This window comes from Emys orbicularis, chromosome 1 (genome assembly GCF_028017835.1).
Source record: "Emys orbicularis isolate rEmyOrb1 chromosome 1, rEmyOrb1.hap1, whole genome shotgun sequence".
NCBI classification, from domain to species: Eukaryota; Metazoa; Chordata; order Testudines; family Emydidae; genus Emys; species Emys orbicularis.
The window spans coordinates 129693795-129717248 of record NC_088683.1 but is presented as its reverse complement, the minus strand read 5'-3'; the positions used below and the strand labels follow the sequence as shown (position 1 = coordinate 129717248).

Here is a 23454-nt window from a genome sequence, read left to right as displayed (position 1 = left end):
GGGAAGCTCCCCAGGTTTGGGGGGAGAAGGGGGCGGTGCATCTCCCTCGGCCCCATAGTCCCGTGCTGTAGCCCGGAGCCACCTGGCTCAGCCGCAGGGCAAAGCGGCGGTTAGCGGCAGCTTGGAACGGCGCGAGGTGCGCGCGCAACTCCCGCCCCCGACCGAACAGGAACGTGGACGGCGGCTTCCCGCATCGCCCCGCCCTCACGCCCCGCCCCTTGCGGGCCGGGCCGTTCAGCGCCCGCCCCATCCGTCTGTGCTGCGTGTGTGTGTGTGTGTGAGGGCGGCCGGCTCCTTCGCTCCCCTGCCGCCGCAAGCGGCCCCCTGCGCGGCGTGGCCATGTGCGAGCCCCGCAAGCAGGACATTGTCGCCATCTTCAAGCGGCTCCGCGCCGTCCCCACCAACAAGGTAACGGGCAGCGGTTGGGCGGGAGCCGGCGCTGGGGGCGGGGGGAGCTGAACTTTGTTAGTGACACGTCGCACTGTTGGGAGCGGGAGGGGGCGGTGCCAGCGGATCCCCCCCCCCCGCTGTAACTAGCCAATGGGATCCTGGGGGGCCACTCTCCCCCCTAGCGGACCCACCAGTGCTTCCCCCTATCCGCTATGGGCAGTGCTTGCAAGAACTGTGTGTGTGTGTGGAGGGGGGTCTGTCATAACCGAGGAACAGCCTTTTGTTTAGTCTGGCAACGGCGGTGGGGGGCCTATGGTTGCTCTCTACAGGGGAACCACTAGGGAGGGTGAAGAGCTGTATAAGCTAAAGGATGATGTTGGCACAACAAATGAGTGTAAACTAGCCATGAACAAATTCAGGTTGGACGTTAGAAAAAGGTTTCTGAGCACCAGAGGAGTGAGGTTCTGGAACAGCCTCCTGAAGGGAGTAGTGGGGGGCAAACAATTGGATTAGTTTTATGTGGGAGCTGGACAATAATAAATTGGATTGTGTGATGGGGTTGCTTCTGATGGAGGGGAGGCTTCACTTCCGGTTTGTGTCTTATGTTCCCAAAGCTCATGCTTCAAGGTTTCAGTCAGCCTCTGGTCGGTGTCAAAAAGGATATCCCTGGCCTCCCCCAATTTAATGTGTGCGTATGTACAGTAGAACCTCAGAGTTACGAACACTTCGGGACTGGAGGTTGTTCCTAACTCTGTAATGTTTGTAACAAAACGTTATGGTCGTTCTCTCAAAAGTTTACAACTGAATATTGACTTAATACAGCTTTGAAACTTTACTATGCACAAGAAAAATGCTGCTTTTAACTATCTTAATTTAAATGAAACAAGCACAGAAACAGTTTCCTTAGCTTATCAAATCTATTTTTTAAATGTTCCCTTTATTTTTTTTTTAGTAGTTTACGTTTAAAACTATGCATTTGCTTTATTTTTGGTCTCTGCTGCTGCCTGATTGTGTACTTCCAGTTCCAAATGAGGCGTGTGGTTGACTGGTCAGTTCATAAATCTGGTTTGTAACTCTGAGGTTCTACTGTATATATATTTTTAATCTCCTTTCTCTGAAGGATCAGGGATGGCCACAGCTGCAGATGGGACATTAGATTGGGAGGATCAGAGCGCTGAGGTGGCACCGAGCATTCTTTCTCTCCCTCTCTCAGGTTCTTGGCTGGCTGGTTCTTACTCACATGCTTAAGGTCTAAGTCAGGGGTAGGCAACCTATGGCATGCGTGCCAAAGGCGTCATGCAAGCTGATTTTCAGTGGCACTCACACTGCCCGGGTCCTGGCCACCGGTCGGGGGGGCTCTGCATTTTAATTTAATTTTAAATGAAGCTTCTTAAACATTTTAAAAACCTTATTTACTTTACATACAACAATAGTTTAGTTATATATTATAGACTTATAGAAAGAGACCTTCTAAAAACGTTAAAATGTATTACTGGCACGCGAAACCTTAAATCAGAGTGAATAAATGAAGACTCGGCACACCACTTCTGAAAGGTTGCTGAACCCTGGTCTAAGTGATTACCACATGTGGGGTCGGGAAGGAATTTCCCCCCAGGCTAGCTTGGCAGTTGACCTTGGAGTTCTTTTTTTACCTTCCTCTGCAGCATAGGATGCAGGTCACTTGCCAGGATTATCTGGGTATGTCTCAATCATTTCCCTGTCATTGCAGGGCCCTCTGGCACTGGTGCACCTTGGTCCCTCCTAATCTCTCCCTGTGGCACCTAATAGTCTAGTCTACTGTGGGTTGTAACACTTTGGTCTAATTTTGGTTGTATTTAATGTGCAGACACTGGGTGTTGCTGGTGACCTGTGATGTACAAGTGGTCAGACCTGGTGGTCCCTTTTGGCCTTAAACGCTAGGATTTGATAGTGTGACTGAGCTCAGCATATGTCTAGAAGACACCCATCTCATTCCGCCTGTAATTATTATTTTTGCTAGGTCTGTGACACCCTTCTCTCCCCCATGCACAAACCTCCCCTCAGTGACTCACCCCCAGCAGGGCTCTTGTCACAGCCTCCCCCTGCTTCACTGCCCCTACTCCCCTCTCCCGCCCCCAGTGTGAGGAAACTTGGGATCTAGCCTGCATCTTTTCCCCCCATCTCTCCTTCTGGGAAGGAGCGGGCAATACATGCTCCATCGTTATGTTTTCAATCCAATTTATCACCAAGGAGTATTGCCTCTCCTAGGGCGGGAAACCAGTGTGTAGCCTGGGAGAGGTGAGTATGGGGAGCAGGGTGCCATAATCCCTTGAACCCCAACCTTCCCCTACTTCCAAACAGCTGTTACTTTATGGATAGAGCTTCCCATATTCAGGACAAACACAAATGAACCCTCTCAATCCCTGTGTGAGGTGGGTAAGTAGCATCATCCCTATTTTACAGCTGGGGAATGGAAGCAAAGACAGTTTCAAAACAGAAGCTATGGGTAGACTGCAGTGGATTTAACATCTTGTCTCTTTCCTGAAACTACTTGAAATTAATAAAAGTGGCATCATTCTTTTTGTAGTTCGTAAATTGTGCTGTTGTCTTATTTCAAATTACTTGGACCATTGTCCAATCGGCACTTTGTTTCCTCAGTGTTATGAAGCACGGCTTCATTTTGTTGATGCCTTTGCACTAAGATGTTCAATTAGCTTTTATAAACTAAGAAGAAAACTTTATTCACTAAGAACCCCTTCAAAACTATGCAAACTAATTTCATTGGCCCTCTTTCACACCTAATGAAAGGAAAAATCCAAATATGAAAGATGCATGATTTGTAGTATAATCTCAGAATATTCTTCACGGTTTTCTCATCAAGAATTGTTTTGTGCTTTGGCCCTACCAAAATAGACCAGTGGTTTTCAAACTTTTTTTCTGTGGACCCAGTTGAAGAAAATTGTTGATGCCTGCGACCCAACGGAGCTGGGGATGAGGGGTTTGAGGTGTGGGAGGGGCTCAAGGCTAGGGCAGAGGGTTGGGGTGCAGGGGTGAGGGCTGCAGGGTGGGGCCAGAGATGAGGGGTTTGGGATGCAGGAAGGGGTTCCAGGTTGGGGAGGGGGGCTCAGGGATCTGAACTGGGGGTGCAGGCTCTGGGGTGGGGCCAGGGATGAGCAGTTTGGGATGCAGGAAGAGGTTCCAGGTTTGGGGCGGCTCAGGGCTGGGGCAGGGGATTGGGGCGCGGGGTTGGGGCGCGGACTTACCTCCGGCGGCTCCTGGTCAGTGGCGCAGCCGGGGTGCAGAGGCAGGCTTCCCGCCTGTCCTGACACCGAAGACTGCACTGCGCCCCAGAAGCGGCCAGCAACAGGTCTGGCTCCTAGGCGGAGGCGTGCGAGTGGCTCCACACAGCTCTCGCCCACAGGCACTGCCCCCCCCCCCCCAGCTCCCATAACCGGCCAATGGGAGTGCGGAGCCGGTGCTCAGACCGGGGGCAGCGCGCTGAGCCCCGTGGCCCCCTGGCCTAGAAGCTGGACCCACTGCTGGCTGCTTCCAGGGTGCAGCGCAGTGTCGGAGCAGGTAGGCACTGGTTTGTGTTAGTTGGGCAGCACCGCCGACGGGACTTTTAACGTCTCAGTCGGCGCTGCTGACCAGAGCCGCTGGGTCGCTGAGCAAGGCGACCCAGTGCCTTTTGAGTTGCGACCCGAACTTTGAAAAACACTGAAATACAGTGAAAATTAAATATATATGTATCCTGGAACTGTCTGGGGGCACGGATTCTATCTTGTTACTGTTTGTAAGTGCCTAATAAGATTTTGATTTTATATGAGAAACAGTAGTAATGTGTTGAGGCCTATCTGGTCCAACATTTTAGCCTAATTCTCACTCTAACAGGTATGCGAATGAGGAACATGAAGCCCTGTCTTCACTGCCTTGCCCCATAACTCAAGTACCATCCACACACACTTCCTCAACTTGAATATAGTGGTGCTTTTAACTCAGGTTGGCTGGTCTGTCAGGCATAGACTAAAGCTTGAATTAGCACAATTTGTTAGCTGCTAACACAACTATTCTGTTATGTGGATGCAGACTAGTTCCACTTAAATGCAGCTCGTCCTCCAATGCCAACCCTCAATTCCCCCCATGTGCCCAGAAAGGACAAACAAGTTCTAATTCAATCCATTGGGAAATAATTTATAGAGCAGCTCAGCTTACTTTGGTGCAAAGAATTTTTAAAAATATGCCTGTAGAAGTCTTAGGGCCACACAAAAGTGAGGGCAGCAGCTGAAATGTTCTTTCCCAGTATGGCTTCAATTACTCAAGTTAGGCTAACTCAAGAGGAGTATCTCAAGTGTCCTTAACTCAAGTGAACTTTGCAGGGAAGACATGCATTGCATCTTATTCACTTCCAAAGACAGAGTGAAGAAGGGGGAGAAAGAAAGACAATTCATTGTCCCAAACAACTTTCCTGTAACTTTGTGTGCGTGTGTATGTGTATGTTGAAGTGAATAATGTTTGTCTTCAAAGGTAACATATTTTTGTTCATTTATTCTTTTATTTTTTTTGTTACAACTTGTCCTGTCCTCTTTTTCTAGGCATTTCCTTATCCTTCTTCCCCCCCCCCCCCCCCGGCTTTCCATACTTTCTTTCATGTTCATTTTTTGCTGACATGAGGAGGAAGCGCAAGACTTGGAAAAGCTGTGTATTCTCATATTTTTTACTAATGTCCTTTGGCTGTACTGCTGCTGTAAATGTTAAAATATACAATTTGGGAAGAACTTGGATATTGTTGGCACAATTTATTACAGCCCTCCCACCCCCGAGCAAAATAAGCTGTATTGGGAAAACTGCATCTACACTAGAGGCTTTTGCTGACAGTTATGTTAGTCACAGATCACATCTTATCATTCCCCTGATCAACACAGCTATGCCGTCAAAAGATTGTAGTAGATACCTGGCCCTAGGGTGCTGAGACGGAATCTGACTTGCTACCTGTTTTATGGTTGTGTCTATGCTGAGGTGAGAACTGAAAATTTTCCCTTTTACCAAAAAGGATAGAAGGAAACTACCCTATAGATATTTGATAGGTTTCTTTGTAGTCTTAGAACTTTTCACTAGTACCCTTTATCTTCAGTTAGTAAGGCCATGTCTACACTACCACTTATGTCGCTCAGGAATGTGAAAAAACACTCCCCTGAGCAACATAAATTTTGCCCGCATAAGTGGTAGTGTGCGTAATGCGAATAGCTACCGCCACTCTTCGGGGGTGGTTTAATTATGTCGACGGGAGAGCTCTCTCCTGTCGGCATAGAGCGGCCACATGAGAGATCTTAGTGGCGCAGCTGCATTGGTACAGCTGTTCCGCTGTAAGATTTCTAGTGTAGACCTAAATCTTAAAATTTTTGTATAATTAAGTAATCCTTTCAGCTAAATATATGACTTAGTTTACTGACCTTTCAAAAATTATAAAAAACATCAAAGCAGCTGGTGTTTGTAATTTTTGTGTCATTGTTCAATGCTATAAATTAGGGGATAACTAATCTCTTTAAACATGGGCTGTCTTTATTTTTGTGTATAGTACAGTACCCATTGACAATGCTTCACTTAAAGATCAGAATTAATTGCCTGAGCAAAAGTTTTGTAACAGTCAAAATAGATTATTTATCAACACTGTGTAGTTTGATATATAAGTTAATTGTATTGTTTTAAAATTAATATATCTAGAGAGGACATTACTCAGAGGGGTCAGTGCTGAATTCAGTTAATCTGCTCAACTCCTGAAGTGCCACACTCACCAAAATCTCTTAGGGCTACATTTAGTGCATTTCCATATCTGGTAGTGGTATATATCATTATATATACAGAGATGGTACTGTGTGAGTACTGGTTTAATAAATGCATGTTGCAAGACACTAAAGAGTTTATCTGCGTTATCTGTTCTCTGATGCAAACATGCTAATTAGCTGACGCTTGATTTTTCAAAAATGACTATTAAGCTGATGAACAGAAAAGCTTCCTTTAAAAAATATTTTAACATCCAAAATCAATGCAGTAGAAACTGTATTACAAGCAAAACTCGAAATAAAGTAACTGCGAATGATTTTCTGCTTTAATTGCCTGCTAGAATTTAGGATCAGGATTTTGCTTTCCTTGCTGGTATTGACAAATGTCTGCACCTAAAACAGTGTAGGGAATACCCCTGCTCTGTTTTTCGGTGGAAATGATTTCATAAACTATTTCAGAAATGCTAGTTCTAATTAAAATTTATATTAATTTCCTGTCGCAGTTCATGCAAGTTGAGAATAAAAGAGTTCAGAATGCTGAGTAAAATGGATGTGAATATTGTTTTAATGAGGTGGACGATTCTACTTCTGCAACAACAGTGGTGTGCACAGTGCCTAATACCTAAGATGCAGTGTCTACAATATAGTAGACTTCACAAAGTAGTATATACATTGTTTCTGTATACCCAACTATTTACAAATGATACGTGATTTCATACTGTGAATTTTCACAGAGGACACAGTAAAATAGCCAGTTCATTTAGAGCTAGATCCTGCACCAGCAAAGACACTGAACTTCACTGCACTGTGGCAGTCAAATTTACAAGATGATGCAATCAGTTTTAAGATGATGCAATCAAGAAAGCTATAAGAGAACAAATGTTTATAAATCACATAGAAAAATGCAATATTTTGGACTACTTATTATGCTGAACTTTTTAAACACTTTGTTGTTTAAACATAACCACTTCCTGACATTCAGATATTTTTCTCCTATGTTCACTGGGGTAGATTGTTAGAGTCTAGGACCCAGAATAGAGCTGTAAGTATATTCTGGTGTCTCATGTTTAGAAACAAGCAGGTTGGTCTTATTAGCTTCAGTCCAAGAGTATGAACACTTTCTTTCCTTCAGTTAGAAGAAATTGGGGGGGGGGGGGGAGGGAAGGAAGACCAGGCTAATATTTGAAATATTTTTTATTATAATTTGGGATTATTAAAAAAAAGAGGAGATGAGTTTTGGACATTAAGTCTGTGCTGATAGCAAGATTTTTTTATAATGTGGCATAATTAAGGGCATGTCTGCACTACAGCCTCTACAGCCGAACAGCTACAGTGCTGCAGCTGTGCTGCTATAGTGCTGTAGAGTAGACAATTCCTACATCAACAGAAGGGATTTTTACACTGATGTAGTTAAGCCGTCTCTCCGAGAGGCAGTACTGTAGCTAGGTTGAGGGAAGAATTCTTCTGTCTAGTTAGTTGCTTCTACAGCAGGGCTTAGGTTGACCTAACTTTGGCACTCAGGGTGTGAAATTTTTCACAGCCCTGAGCAACATAGCTAGGTCGATCTAATTTTTAAGTGTAGATTAGGACTTAGTCTATTTGCAGTAAATGTTTTAAAGGAAAAAGATCTGTAAACTTTGTCGCTTCTGTAGGCTGAGAGCATTGCACACATCAGGGGCTTTTTGCGTTCCCCCATTTACTCCTCCCACAAGCTTCCTGTATGCTAGTCTCCCATCCCATCTTCCTCTGTTTCAGGGACTCCCTGCAACCCTCCTCCCCCAAAGCCAGGGTCTATGTCAACCCCTTCATTACCTCCTTTCCCACCGTGCCAGGGGCTCTGCGTTTTCCCTGTGTCTCATTCCCCCTACCATAATGCCAAGGGCTTTTTGTGCCTCCACATTCCCCCTGTGCTAAGGACTCTGTGTGCCTCCACATTTCCCTCCTTTCCTACCATGCCAGAAGCTCTGTGTTTTCCCAGGGTCCCCTCCCTCCATACCATTGTCCCCCATTCTCCTCATTATAATAAGGGCTCTAAGTTCCTCTCCCCTCCCCCCCCTCCCATTTCCTCCTCCAGGCCATGCCAGGGCTCTGCGTACTCCTTTTCCCCCATGTCAGTCACTTCCACTCATACGAACACGTATTCATTCCATCTATTTAGAATCTAACCCCAATTATTCTTCCCTTGCAATGAGCTCTTTGTGCACCCCTATCCCCCATGTTCCCTTCACCATTCTTACAACGGTCTGTCTGGGAGACAAGTCATTCAAGGTGGTGTTACTGTAAACTCTGTTGGAAGGATGGGCAGAGCTGAGGTGTGGGGTATTATGCTGAATGTGTTTGTGGCTGCCATTAACCAGTCCTTTATCTATAGACATACTCCTGAGGTGGTAAGAGCTGCTGCATTTGCTAACCAGATGCAAAGGCCTCTGTTTGTGTCCCATATTCCTCTTCTGTTTTTCACCAAAATCTGTACAGAGTTATGCCCACTGATGCCTAGAACGTTCCCTATAATCTTAGAATTGAAGTTCAAAAGTTACGTTACAGACAGAGAAATGCCATCAAGTTGAGTGTGAGGGCTCACTTCCCTCAGCCACCAAAAAATAAGTCAGGATTACTGAAACAAAACATGAAAGCTGAAATATGAAACTGAACTAATTTTTCCATGCAGATCCTGAAAATAGATGCACAGGCCCAAATCCTGCATAACTTGGATGGATGCAAGGGATCCTTCCTTCAGGCAAAGGAGTGGCTATGTGGCACTTCTGCCTGCTCATTTCTATGTTATGGGGAACCAGAGGATCAATGTAACAGATCCTCTGGCTCTATTCCCAAACAGACACATTAGGAGCCACAGAGAGCTGGGTTAAGCAATACATGGGAAGAATGCTTACCATACTGGTTTTGCTGTCAAGAACGCTTTGCATCTACAGGGGAAAAGGAAAGCATGTGGGACATTGTTACCAGCAATATTAACTGATGCTACATAAACTCATTGAGAAGAGAATAGACCCAGTTGGTATTAGACACATGTTATCTGAATCATTTATTACCGGAATGTCCTTGAAATGCTATTCCTTAAACACTTGTTGTTTTTAGTAATATAGAATGAGTTGTAACAAACTTATTCTTGGGCTATTTTGATACGAGTTCTCTTAAATGTGCATGTCGCTTGTCTCTTTTAAACACAAAAACTTTAGAATATAAAAACTAAATGGCTGATAGCATAAATTGATTGCGAGGAAGTGTGTTACATTTTTCACAAATATTTTGAACAAATTGAACATTATGATGATAAGATTCTATAATATATGTATTTGTATGTTGCCAGCAGTGTGCTAGATGCACTGCAGGTATGCACGAGGACAAATTCTCAGCCCCAAGTATCTTATAATCTATGTAGCTGCTTACATTCTAAATAGATGGAATTAGTAAGTGTTCGTATGAGTGGAAGTTACTACTTTGTCATTAAATATGTTGAATTTAGGAGTTCCTTAGAAGATAGTGGATTGAGCCGGGAATTTCAGATGTCTAATACTGCGTGCTCCAGATTAGTTGTGAGAGTTGGGCAAGTTGCTTAACCTCAGTTTGTTTCCCCATCTATAAAGTAGGGATAATATAAAATGAACTAGTCAACCTGTGGTCTGGGGATTAGTTTTAAAATGCTAAGCACTACATAGGTATTAGTCAAAAAGTATCTTTTAGTGGGAATTGATTAATTTATTTGTTAATTTATCTTTTTTAGGTGTGTTTTGACTGTGGAGCCAAAAATCCTAGCTGGGCAAGCATAACATATGGTGTTTTTCTTTGTATTGATTGCTCAGGGACCCATCGATCACTTGGTGTTCACTTGAGTTTCATTCGGTAAGTAGTTAGTATGATTCTATGCTAAATAAGTGGTAAGATTTGTTTCCAGTATTTCTGTCACGACATTATGTGGTTCTTCAGAGGCTTTTATTGTGGACACTTATTAATGAGGGAATGAGCTTTTCATTCTAAGTTACTGGTTCACATCCATCTCATAATGGTACTGGCTGCAAGTTATCTGCTGTGTATTTGGGAACTCGATAAATGAGAGAGGAGAGAGTCTCAGTAGAGTTCCTATTGTGCACGTGTTCACGTTGCACAAGCTGTGGTACAAAGATAATTAAGTCCCTTGTTGGCAGCCTTGTTCAAACTTCCTTGCAGAAAATGAAGATTTGAACAGGCATGAAATTGAACTTAATTCTCTCATCTTTATGGTTCTTCCATATCAAGATTGAGCCAGATTTCTGCAGCATTGTGTAAAGATTGTTTGCCATCTTTAGCTTTGTGTTACAAAGTACTGAGTATTCTTTCATGGGTACATGCATCAGAAATGTTTAAAAGGAGGGTATGCCTCTGTTCTTTAAACCTGTAATAGTGAAATATGGCACCATAGTCTCTTCATTGTGGTAGCAGGTGAGATGATACTTGCTTTCCCTGACAAAATGAAAAATGTGGAAAATTGGTAACAGGTGTCATTTCCCCTGCCTTTGAATATTGAAGGAACCTTCACAAAAACTAGGTGATTATCTTTCCAGGAATGAGATTGTCAAAGTGTTATATTCTCATACGTAGGCACAAATGTAAATATTTGGAAAGGGAGTTCTATTGTGTCAGGACCTCCACCATATTGCCTGCAGTTTTCATTTTCTTTTTTGACTTTTGTAATTGGAAAAACTTTAAACCCAGGCAGAAGCCTAATGTAGCTTTCCCTATTCACATAGCCTAGGTCTACACTTAAAACTTTTGCTGATATAATAAAAGTGGTTAGAAGTGTGATTTTTTTTTTTTTTATTTTTTTTATTTTAAACATTTTTATACCAGCTAAAGCCTTTGTGTAGATGCAATTATAGGAGCAAAAAAGTTTTTACTGATATAGCTTATTTTGTTCAGGCAACTGGTGTAAGCTATGCTAGCGAGAGCACTCTTTTGCCTGTATAAGCTGCATCTTACACTAGGGGAGTTTGCAGGTGCAGCTATGCTATTAAATATTTTCTAGTGTAGACTAGACCTTAGACACTGAAGAGTTAATTAGAGTCTTGGGAGAAATTCTTTGCTAACCTTGCCTTACCTAAGGCTATGCATGAGTTTTATGGACAGCCCAAAAGGTACTTTGATTCTTGGGACTGTCCTGAGTAGACCCTTTAATTTTGTCCTCAGTAAAACAGTACAGGATCCCCATGCCTACAAGTTATTCCATACTGCACCAACATAATAACTCCACTTCCCCTCTGAAGTCGGTGCAAGTGCTCCTGGTGAGGACGCGCACCACCGACAGAAGGAGGGTAGTGTGGACGTGAAAAACTGCAGTAATTACTGCAGTGGCTGTATGTCAACTTAACTTAAGTTTGTAGTGTTGACATGCCTTGAGTTAGTGTAGGGGTTTTGTGTACAATAATACAAGTTTTGAACTGTAATATTTATTACAAACTTCTAGTTTTTCTTAAAACAACTTTTAAAAGATGTATTAAATTGTTTTTGAAAATAACATTTAAAATGTTTCCTCTGCTTAGATCTACGGAATTAGATTCCAACTGGTCTTGGTTTCAGTTGAGATGCATGCAAATAGGAGGAAATGCTAATGCCGTAAGTATATCTTAGAAAGGTTTTTCTTATTTCAAGTATTTGCTTTTTATGTTTAACAGCTTCACACTTAGCTTTATTGCTCATTTCATGTGTTAGTGAAGAATTCAGGGATGAAGGAGTTAACTCCACAGCCCCCTAGAATATTTGTGTATTTTTTGTGTGTTTCAAGTTAAAATAATGAATTAACTGCTGCACTCCTAAAACTTTATACATCCTGTAGGGAAGAAACTAGTTTATATGGAAATGGGGTCATGACAAATATGTGTTCTGTTTCAAGAGATTTGCACAGACTTCAAAGGCATAAGACCAATAAATGTGTCTCTCTTAGAATTCTAGCAAAATACAATAAGTTACTTTGAATTTTCCATGTGTTTTGGCCTTAGTGAAGGGAAGAATCTGCTCTGCTCAAAGATTACACAAGCATGAAATGTTATTGGTTATTTTCTATCCTAATATTCTAAGAAAATCAAAAGACAAAAATGCAGGTCTTTTTTAAAGAAATGGCAAATACCCAAAATAATTAGGTTAGTTTTTACTTTTTCTTCTATGTGCTTTTTTTGTTGGCCAAAGCTCAGTTTTTAAAGTTAAATGAATACAGATATGGTGAAGGGAAAATATTAAAATATATCTCTTCAAAATTTGTGTTTTGTCATCTAATACACAATGATAAGAGTTCTTGTATGCAATTCAGTTGGTACCAACGGGGCCCTTGTAAATTAATTATCTAATATGAGTTACCGTCTGAAATTTGCGATACCATAGCTAATGAACTAAAAATTTTCCAGGTAACTTAGTTTCTGTAATAGTTGCACTCAAATTCTGTTAAATTGCATTGTCATCTATTTCATATGAATTTTGTTTTTTACTAACTCCTGTTTCGGAATGTTATTAATTTTTGCTATTTCTTTACTGTAGTTGCAATTTAATCTTGAACCTCAGCTACCACAGTGATTAGCTCCCTAGAAATATCTAAGGTAGTTAGAAAATCAGTATAGTCTTCTGAGGTTCTTCTTCTTCCCAGAATAGCTTTCTCTTGTAACTAAGGCTGAGATTTTCAAAACTGTGTGCCTAAAGTCACGCTTGTAACTGTATATTTAGAGGCCTGAATAAATGGCCAGGTTTTTCATAGTGCTGAGCACCCAGAAGTTTCCATTAAAGTCACTGGCAGTTTATTTGGACATTTAAATATGTATTTAGGAGTCTAACTTTAGGCACACAGTTTTGAAAATCTTGGGCTTAGAGCCTATTACAGTTAAGACTGAAGCACAGTCTCTGGATTTGTTAGCCTTTCTAGAAACTGTTACACTCTGTATCCAGCCTTCAGCTATACAGTAGCACCTCACTTAATGTTGTAGTTATGTTCCTGAAAAATGTGACTTTAAGTGAAACAATATTAAACAAATCCAGTTTTCCCATAAGATTTAATGTAAATGCGGGGGGTTAGGTTCCAGGGAAAAAATTTTTGGGCAGACAAAAGGCATTATATACTGTACAGTACTGTACTGTATTGTTGTTGGGAAGTGCCCCTGGCTTACCCCACACAGGCACAGCCCGCTGCAGGCAAGGACGCTAGGAAGCACCGCTGCAGCGGCAGCTTCCCTGGAGAAGAACAGGCGCCGACTTTGCAGGGGGATGCTCCAGGCCCGCCTCTTCCCGTCCCTGCTCCACTCCACAGGGGTGGGGCCTGGAGGTGGATAGGCTCTCTGCTAATTTTGAGTAGCCAGATATCAGGTCTATAAGAAGAGCTCAGCGTGGAGCAATGTGTCTCAGGGAGGCTTTGAAAACCCATTTTAGTAATGACCCACAGTAATGTGTCCTGCTTTTCTATATTGTGCCTATCCATAGTCTGAACCCTGCTGTGACCGCTGTTTTTCTTTCTCGTGCACATCTCCCACCCTAGTGCCTCAGTTTCCCTGACCCTCCTCTTCTCTCGTCCCCCATGCTTCGAGTTAATAAAGATTATTTTGTTTTCAAGACATGGACTTTTATTCAGGGCTTTGGAGCAGAGCCTGGAGCTGGAGCGCAGAGCAGCTCCGGAGCAGTGGAGCTGCAGGTTTTTGCCTGGAGCTGGAGCGGAGCCAGAGCACAGCTCCAAAGCCCTGCTTTTATTGCACACAGATATAGTGTGACGTTCCCCTCTTGTGGTATCTGGACCGGTGATCTGCTAGGTCACTTCAATCCTTGATTCTGGGAGCCAGCCTTACCCTGCTTTGCTGTGAGAACCCCCACTCCTGGGCTGTTCACGCACAGCCTCTAGCATGTAAGACGCTCCTTGGATGGTGCAACCAAATGACACTAGCCAATAGCTCTGGTCCCAGACACAACCCTAGGAATCTCCGTCTTGCAGTGTCCAGTTATGCCCGCTGGACGCTGCAAGCTTATATTAGTTAATCAATTTAGCAAAGAAATTGATATGCACCAGGCTTGTTATCCCACGGGGAGACTCTAACATGCTTCAGACCAAACACACTGCTTCAGATAGAATAAACAAACAGATTTATTAACTATAAAGATAAATTTTAAGTGATTATAAGTCAAAACAAAACAAGTTAGATTTGGTCAAATGAAATAAAAGCAAAACGCATTCTAAGCTTATCTTAACACTTTCAGTGTCCTTACAAACTTAGATGCTTCTTCTCACCACAGACTGGCTGGTTGCTCTTCAGCCAGGCTCTCCCCTTTGATCAGTGCTTCAGTCATTTGGTGTGGTGTCTGTAGATGCAGGTGGAAGAGAGAGAGAGAGAGCATGGCAAATGTCTCCCCCTTTTATCATGTCCTTTCTTCCCTCTTGGCCCCCCTCTCCCCATAGTCAGGTGAGCATTACCTCATCGCGGTTCCAAACTGATCAAAGGAAGGGGGGTGACTCCCTCGAGAGTCTAACAAATTCTTTTGTTGCTGCCTAGGCCAGCGACCTTTGTTCCTGTGAGGCTGGGCTGGGTTTGTCCCATACATGCCCTGCTGAGGTGTGAACTACTTCTCTGCTCTTGGAGAGTTTTTGCCTGGGCTTATTTTAAGCCAAGAGGATACATTTTTAGCCTAATAACTATATACATGAAATTATAACCTATAACAACAATGCTCAGTGTATCATGAGCCTTCCGAAGTCACCCAACATGACAAACTTTGCATTGGATACCACGCAATCATTTTACAAGGATGAACTTGGGGGTTCTGGGGGTTCCCCCGAGGTACAGAGCGTCACACCTCCCCTCTTAGTTTACTGCAAGAGGGTTAGTCACTGACAGTCACATATAGACACTGAAAGATCTAACAAAGAGTTAAATCTGGGAAAGATGGTGGAACAAAATTGGGAGAGGGAAAACATATTAATCTTATCTTTAAAAGCTCAGCGGCCTTGCCTGTCATACATCAGTGTATGTGGCTGTTATTCTTGGCACTCTCCCCTGGGGTTGAGTGGAAGGGATATTGCATTGGCCCCCCTCGCCTACTGGAACCTGTGTGAGGGGGGAACGGGGAGTACAGGGATGTTGGAATGCTATTCTGCAGGGGCTGCAGAGGGAGTCGAGACTCCAGGTGTTTCTCTTGAAGGTCAACAAGATGCCTCTACATGTCTGTCTGTTTCTACAGAATACCCAGCATCTCCTGCTGAGTGCCATACTCATTCTCATGGGCTGCTCTCCTGCTCGTAATGTCTATGTCCAGAATTTCAGAGAGCGCAATACTCCACGTCCTCTGCTCGGTGTCCACTGTCCCAGAGGCGTTCATTATCTCATTAAACATGTCATCACACATCCTCTTTTGCCTTCATCTTATCTGGGAGAGCCTCTCTGCCAGTGTGGAGGAAGAGCTGAATGCCAAACTTTCAGCTGTAAACCATGCAAAGCAGAGAGGAACCACTGTCCGTGCAGACCCAGGGTCTAGTGCAGAGTTGCTATATAAAAATCACTTCCCTGAATCCACACAAGTGTAAAGCTGAACATTTTCATTTCTACAAGGTATTAATTGAACTGTTTTGCTGTCCCAGCCATGGTGAGTATGGCCTGCGGGTAGGGGCACTGCACCATCTGCAGCATTGGGTAGGCAACCCATGGCGGGACCAGAGGTGGGCAGGGGGCCATGCCACCTCCCCTTTGTAACATGGGCGTTGTCTGGAGGTTGGAGACCAGTGTTCCCTCTCCCAAACTGCACGCCTTGGCAGAGGCAGCACGTGTGTGTGTGTGTGTGTGTGTGTGTGTGTGTGTTTGCAGTGGCGGGTGGCCACCACAACATTTTTCTTCTCCCACCATTGCTGCTGCTGCTGCTTTCCAGCACCTGAGGCTTGCAGTTTCTGAGGTCAATGCTGACCCCTGCCACCTAAATTACAGCCATGTGTTGTAAAGCGTTGGTGGGCAGAAAATCACAAGGGGGCCCCACACAGGGCCGGCTCCAGGCACCAGCTGAGCAAGCTGGTGCTTGGTGCGGCAGATTGTTGGAGGCAGCATTCTGCCCAATCCTAGGGCGGCACGGCCGCTTTTTTGTTGTTGTTGTTCCGCTCTGGCCGCCCTGTAGGGGGCGGCGGTGCGGAGAACCAGAGCGCCCTGCAGGGCAGTCCTCTTCCTTCCCTCCCCGCCGACCGGAGCGGAGCCCTCGTGGCAGGCGGCAGGAAGCGGCGCAGTGGGAGGGGCCGCGTGGCAGCGCCCCTGCTGTAGCCCTGGCCGCCCCCTTCTCTCTCTCTCCCGCCCACTCCCTCCCCCTCCCCCCCCAGCTGGTCCCCCTGCACCCGCGCTCCGGCCGTGCCGCAGGTTTTTTTTTTTGCTTTGCCGTTCTGGCCGCCCCGTTTTTTTTTTTTTTTGCTTGGGGCGGCCAAAAAGCCAGAGCCGGCCGTGGCCCCACAGGCACTATTATTTGTGGTTCAAGCAATTTAAAATGAAAACTACCACCATCTCCCATAGGTGACTCTAGCTAATATCACACTCCTGAGGTTAATAGAGGCAACAACGGAACAGCTGCTGAAGGTGTCGGTTACAGACCAGGTCCTTATGCTGCTATGCTGTGTACTGTGATGATGCCAGATGGATTAATACTGGAGTGGTGTGGGAAAGTGTCCTACTGCAGTGGAAGGAATAAGGCAGCCCTCCCCAGAAATCTTCTACAATGGATTGCAGTGTACTTCCATGAAAGTTTCCTGGAGATCTCTATGAAGGATTCCCTGGACATCCGTGTGTACATAAATAATCTTTTTCCCAGAGCACCCTCTGTATAGCTGGTACAGTCACTGGAAAGCAGATAGCCACTCTACCTCAACTAGTTTTTTAAAATAAAAAATAGCATACAAGAGCATGTGACCCCAAAATATTAATTGGAATTGCATATTCACCAGAGGTTCCTTCCCTGGCATCATGCTCGTCCATGCTGCTGTGCTGTGACTGGCTGCACTGCTCCGGGGTTAAAAACAGCTCCTGGCTCTCCGGGACAATGGATCCCCTGCTTGCCTTTCTCCCATTCTCCTCCTCTTCTTCCTTGTCCAAGACCTACTCCTCAGTATTGCCTGCAGTGGCCCTGGACTCCGACTCCTCAGAGGTATTGATGCTGCTCTTGGGTGTTGTGGTGTGGTTGCCACTGAGAATAGCATGCAGCTCCATGTAAAAACAGAATGTCTGCAGTGCTGCACCAGAGTGACTGTTCGCCTCCCTTACCTTTTGATATGCCTGCTGAAATTCCTTGATTTTCATGTGACGCTGCGTGTTCCTGGTATAGCCCTTTTCCCCCATGTCCTGAGCGATCTGCTCGTATATGTCTACATTTCTATGGCAGAATTGGAGCTATACCTGTACAGCCTCTTCTCCCCGCAGACCCAGAAGATCCACCACCTCCTGTGTACTCCAGCGTGGAGCCGGCACAGTCAGCTGTGCAGGCGGGCGCTCTTCGCCAAACAAACAAGAAATGGAAATTCAAAAGTTCACGGTCCTTTAACAGGGGCGGGGCTGTTTCCTGTGTACCTGACTGTGGGCAGCGGAGTTGAGAACGGTGACTAGGGTGGTCACAGCGGAGCATTGTTGGACATCTGCCATAGGCCAGTTAAGTCAACGTAAGCAATGCAGTGCCTACATTGCCACCACGTCGACCTATGTTGAATTAAGCGCTACGCCTCTCGTGGAGGTGGAGTAATTAAGTTGATGTAGCAGGCGAGTTACGTTGGCGGAAGGGACCTGGTAGTGTAGACACCGACATAAGGCAGCTTACGTTGATCTAACTGTGTAGTGTAGATCAGGCCTATGTTTATTTCTTAAATGTTGCAGTGGCAGATTGTTTTGTTTAGTTAAAATACTTGCAAATATGCCAGTGTCTAATGTAATTTCCTAATATTATTGCTATAAATGGTAACATGCTTTATATATCAACATAGAATTAATGATTTTACTAAACTAATTACTAATGTAAGAAATCATTTAAGAATAGAATGTTTATACTAACAGGGAATTCATTAATTACTGGTAATGCTCAAGCAACTCCCTCATGCAACTCAGGAAGACAAGAAATAAATCTCTCTCCAAAAATTGTTATAAAGAATCAACAACTTATTTAAATAACTCCTAGACTTTACATAAATAATTACTAATTTTAAAAGACTGTTTTGAAAAACAAAAAGCTTTTATATAAAAGAACAGGTGTGTTTGGACTTTCTGAAAGCATTTTATTTTCTGTTGAACTCTAATAAATTGAAGTGCTAACTTCAGAAAATGAATTGAACAAAAAGGAAGAGTTAAAACTCTAACTTCAAAGATGTTGTGAGACCCTCCTGCCCCAAAGACAAAAGAGATATAACCGTCAAGAAAGAATTACAATAGTAATGCATATCTCATTAACAAACTACATCTTCATAAGATGAAGAGGCTCTTAAGGACAACTCAGAAAAGTACTGAGCCAGTGAAAGAATGACAGCAACCAACTTGGAATCTAAACATGCATGAAAGAGATGTTTTCCTATAATTTTCATGAAAATAGGAAGGAAAGGGTATAAAACTGTGAAGTGAGCACCTCCTCCATCTCACACATACTGCTACCCTGCTTAAACAGCAAGCATTCCACAACTCATCCTGTCCACCTCTACAAGCAAGCTGCTACTACAGATAGCTAAGAACAGAAAAGACTCAAGAAGAAACCATACCCAAGGAAAACCTACCCAAGACTTCAATGTGGATTGGTGAGAAGGTAACAAAGACACTGCAAAGGGATTATATTTGAAATTCTTGTAATGATTTTATTGGGATATGGAAATGCTTTGGTAACTCGAGATACTAACATTTTCTCCTGTTAACCATCTAATGGTTAGACCATGTATTCCTGGAGAGAAGGCCTGGCCTAACATTGGTAAACAGAGAAATAGTAGGATTTAACTGGATTTGAGATTTTTAATATTTGTAATTGACCTGTCTCAAGACAGGTGCTTAAAGTAACTAAGTAACAAATTTCAATATTTCTTTTGGTTTCATAGGATTTAATTGAGATTGTTTGTTTGCTTTGCCCATCTATAAGCTTGCTAGCTATTAATAAAACCTAGACAAAGTTCACCTGCCCTTAAACCAATTATGTCCATATGCAAATAGTTTTTAAGTATCTAAGATACTAAGACTGGATTCACAATAATTTTGGGAAACAATATACCTTGGTCTTAATTAACCAAGGGTATGTCTACACTATGAAATTAGGTTGATTTTATACAGTTGATTGTGTATGTCCCCACTAAGTGCATTAAGTCGGCGGAGTGCATCCTCAGTACCGTGGCTAGCATTGACTCACGGAGCGGTGCACTGTGGGAAGCTATCCCACAGTTCCTGCAGGCTCCGCTGCCCATTGGAATTCTGGGCTAAGCTCCCAATGCCTAATGGGGCAAAAACATTGTTGCGGGTGGTTTGGGGTACTTGTCGTCAATCTCCCCTCCCGCCCTCCGTGAAAGCAACTGCAGACAATTGTTTCGCACCTTTTTTCCTGGGTTGCCCGTGCAGATGCCATAGCATGGCAAGCATGGAGCCTGCTCAGCTCACCGCTGCTGTTGTGAGCATTGTAAACACCTCGCACATTATACTGCAGTATGTGCAGAACCTGGCTAAGAGACGGCAGCACGAGGACAATTGTGAGGAGGACATGGATGCAGATGTTCCTGAAAGCATGGGATGTGGCAATTGGGACATCATGGCGGCAGTGGGGCTGGTTGATAGAGTGGAACGCCGATTCTGGGCCCGGCAAACAAGCACAGACGGGTGGGACCGCATAGTGTTGCAGGTATGGGCTGATTCCCAGTGGCTGCGAAACTTTTGCATACGTAAGGCCACTTTCTGGAACTCTGTGAGTTGCTTTCCCCCGCCCTGAAGCTCAGGAATACTAAGATGAGAGCTGCCCTGACAGTTGAGAAGCGAGTGGCGATAGCCCTGCGGAAGCTTGCAACGCCTGACTGCTGCCGGTCAGCTGGGAATCAATTTGGAGTGGGCAAATCTACTGTGGGGACTGCTGTGATTCAAGTAGCCAATGCAATCACTGACGTTCTGCTATCAAGGGTAGTGACTGGGAAATGTGCAGGTCATAGTGGATGGCTTTCCCTAACTGTGGTGGGGCGATAGACGGAACCCATATCCCTATCTTGGCACAGGACCACCTTGCCAACCAGTACATAAACCACAAGAGCTACTTCTCAACGGTGCTGCAAGCACTGGTGGATCACAAGGGATGTTTCACCGACATCAACGTGGGATGACCGGGAAAGGTGCATGACGCTCACATCTTTAGAAATGCTGGGCTGTTTGAGCAGCTGCAAGAAGGGACTTATTTCCCAGACCAGAAAATTACTGTTGGGGATGTTGAAATGCCAATTGTTATGCTTGGAGACCCAGCCTACTCCTTGCTCCCGTGGCTCATGAAGCCGCACACAGGCAGCCTGGACAGTAGTAAGGAGCAGTTTAACTATAGGCTGAGCAAGTGCAGAATGGTGGTAGAATGTGCTTTTGGACGTTTAAAAGCTCGCTGGTGCTGTTTGCTGACTAGGTTAGACCTCAGCGCAACCAATATTCCATTATTATTGCTGCTTGCTGTGTGCTCCATAATATCTGTGAGAGTAAGGGGGAGACATTTATGGCGGGGTGGAAGGTTGAGGCAAATCACCTGGCTGCCAATTTTGAACAGCCAGATACCAGGGCGATTAGAAGAGCACAGGTAGGCGCGCTGTGCATCAGAGAGGCTTTGAAAACCAGTTTCATGACTTGCCAGGCTACGGTGTGACAGTTGTGTGTTTTTCTCCTTGATGCAAACCCACCCCCTTTGTTGATTTTAATTCCCTGGAAGTCAACCACCCTCTCCCCTTCGATCACAGCTGACAAAGGAAATAAAGTCATTATTGTTTTGAAACCATGCATTCTTTCTACATTAATTTAAAAAAAAAAGGGAGATAACTGATAAGCTAGTCTGGGGAAGGACAAGGCCACATTGCTTATTGTAGCCACAGTACAAATCAAAACTGTTTGAATGACAACCTTCTGTTGCTTGGGCCATCCTCTGGAGTCGAGTGGCTGGGTGCCCGGAGCCTCCGCCCCTGCGTTCTTGGGCATCTGGGTGAGGAGGATATGGAACTTGGGGAGGAGGGCAGGCAGTTGTACAGTGGATGCAGCGGTGGTCTGTGCTCTTGTTGGCTTTCCTTCAGCTCCACCAGACGCCTGAGCATGTCCGTTTGCTCCCCCATTAGCCTCAGCATTGCATCCTGCCTCTTCTCATCGCGCTCACTTAATGCTTTCCTGGACTCTGCCACTGATTGCCTCCATGCATTCAGCTGTGGCCTATCAGTGCGGGAGGACTGCATGAGCTCAGAAAACATGTCATCGCGAGTGTATTTTTTTCGCCTTCTAGAAACATTTGCACCTGCGGGGGGATAAAAAGGGAGAGTAAAATTTAAGATGATACATTTCTGAGAACAAAAGGGAGACTCTTTCACAGTGAATCAAGCAATTCACAGCAGACAGCACATGTGCTTTAGGTACAAGGTCGTATTTTGCCTTTTATATTGAGCGCCTGCCGGTATGGTGACACAGCACACATGACTGGGCAACAGAATTTAGTTTCCAGGCCGCCATGGTAAGCCAAAGGGAACGCGGGTTTAGCTTCTAACACCTTCACAACATGTGGGAATGTTTTCAAACTGCAGCACCCTCCTTTCCCATAGCAAGCAATGCCGGTTGGGTTTGCCATTTAAAAGGAGGGGCTGCAGTTTTCGGGTGGATGTGCAGCACACACCTCCCCTCTCCGGGTGGCTATTTGGGACGATCCCTTCCCCCTTCTGCGTGGCTATTCTCAGGGATGATCCCTTTTAGCCAAGCGCAAACAGCCCAGCATGAATGGGGTCCTTTTACTGTTCCCTTACAAAAATTCCCCTATTTCAACCTGGTGACCATGAATGATATCACTCTACTGAGGCTAACACAGAAAGATATAGACCGAATGTTGCTTGAATGCGACCAAAACCCAGGACCATTTGCTGCCATGCTTTGTGCTGCAATGATTTCAGACTACTTGCTACTGGCTTGGTGTGGTAAAGTGTTCTACTGTGGAGGACGAAATAAGGCAGCCCTCCCCAGAAACCTTCTGCAAAGGCTTTCAGAGTACCTCCAGGAGAGCTTCATGGAGATGTCCCTGGAGGATTCCCGCTCCATCCCCAGATACGTTAACAGACTTTTCCAGTAGCTGTACTAGCTGCGAATGCATTCTAAGTCTTCAGGGCAAATCAGACATTAAACACTATTGCTTTTAAACCCTCTACTGTAGTTACAAATGTGCACTCACCAGAGGTGCCTTCTCCGCCTTCAGGGTTGGGGATCCCGCCTTGGGAGGGTATTGGCTCCAGGGTGATGAAAAGGTCCTGGCTACCGGGGAGAACAGATTCACCGCTTGCCTGCTGCGCATTCTCCTCCTCCTCATCATCCACAAAATCCTCCTCCGTGTTGCGTGAGACTCCCCCCTTGCAGGTGTCCACGGACAGTGGTGGGGTAGTGGTAGAGTCCCCCCCAGAATGCCATGCAGCTGATCATAGAAGCGGCATGTATGGGGCTCTGACCCAGAGTGACTCTGTGCAATTTTGGCATATATATTTGCATTTCTTCTTTTTGATCGGAGTTCTGCCTGCACAGATTCTTCTCCCCATACAGCAATCAGAGCCAGTGTCTCCTGTTTGCTCCATGCAGGAGCTTGTTTGCGATTCTGGGGGGCTGCATGGTCACCTGTGCTGCTGAGCTCACCACTCTGACCAAACAGGAAATGAAATTCAAAAGTTCCTGGGGCTTTTCCTGTGTACCTGGCTAGTGCATCGGAGTTGAAAGTGCTGTCCAGAGCGATCACGTTGGAGCACTCTGGGATAGCTCCCGGAGGCAAATAATGTTGATTTGCATCTGCACTACCCCAAATTCGACCCAGCAAGGTCGATTTTAGTGCTACTCCCTCGCCGGGGAGGAGTACAGAAGTCGATTTTAAGAGCCCTTTAGGTCGACGGAACGGGGTTGCTTTTGTATTCATTATAAAATCGACCTAATGTGGCTAAACTAACCCTGTAGTATAGACCAGGGCTAAATGAAGAATGACCCACAGATGGCATTTTCCTTCTCCCACCATTGGCATTGTCAAAGATGTAATCTCTGCTAAAAGCTCTCTACAGAGAGGCATAGAGAAAGTGGTTACTTCAGTTACAATCTCTGATCATTTGGGTTGTTTTGTTTAATATTTT

General features: G+C 44.7%; 1 protein-coding gene across 1 annotated transcript in view; it reads left to right on the top strand.

Annotated features, from left to right (window-relative positions):
• Positions 1-249: 249 nt before the first annotated feature.
• The window catches only part of ARFGAP3 (ADP ribosylation factor GTPase activating protein 3), a 76281-nt gene continuing 53076 nt past the window's right edge, over positions 250-23454 (top strand). The window contains exons 1-3 of the mRNA XM_065397580.1: positions 250-408; positions 9892-10010; positions 11684-11756. Coding sequence (XP_065253652.1) covers positions 340-408; positions 9892-10010; positions 11684-11756 — 261 coding nt within the window. The 5' untranslated portion in view covers positions 250-339. The remainder of the gene's footprint in view (positions 409-9891; positions 10011-11683; positions 11757-23454) is intronic.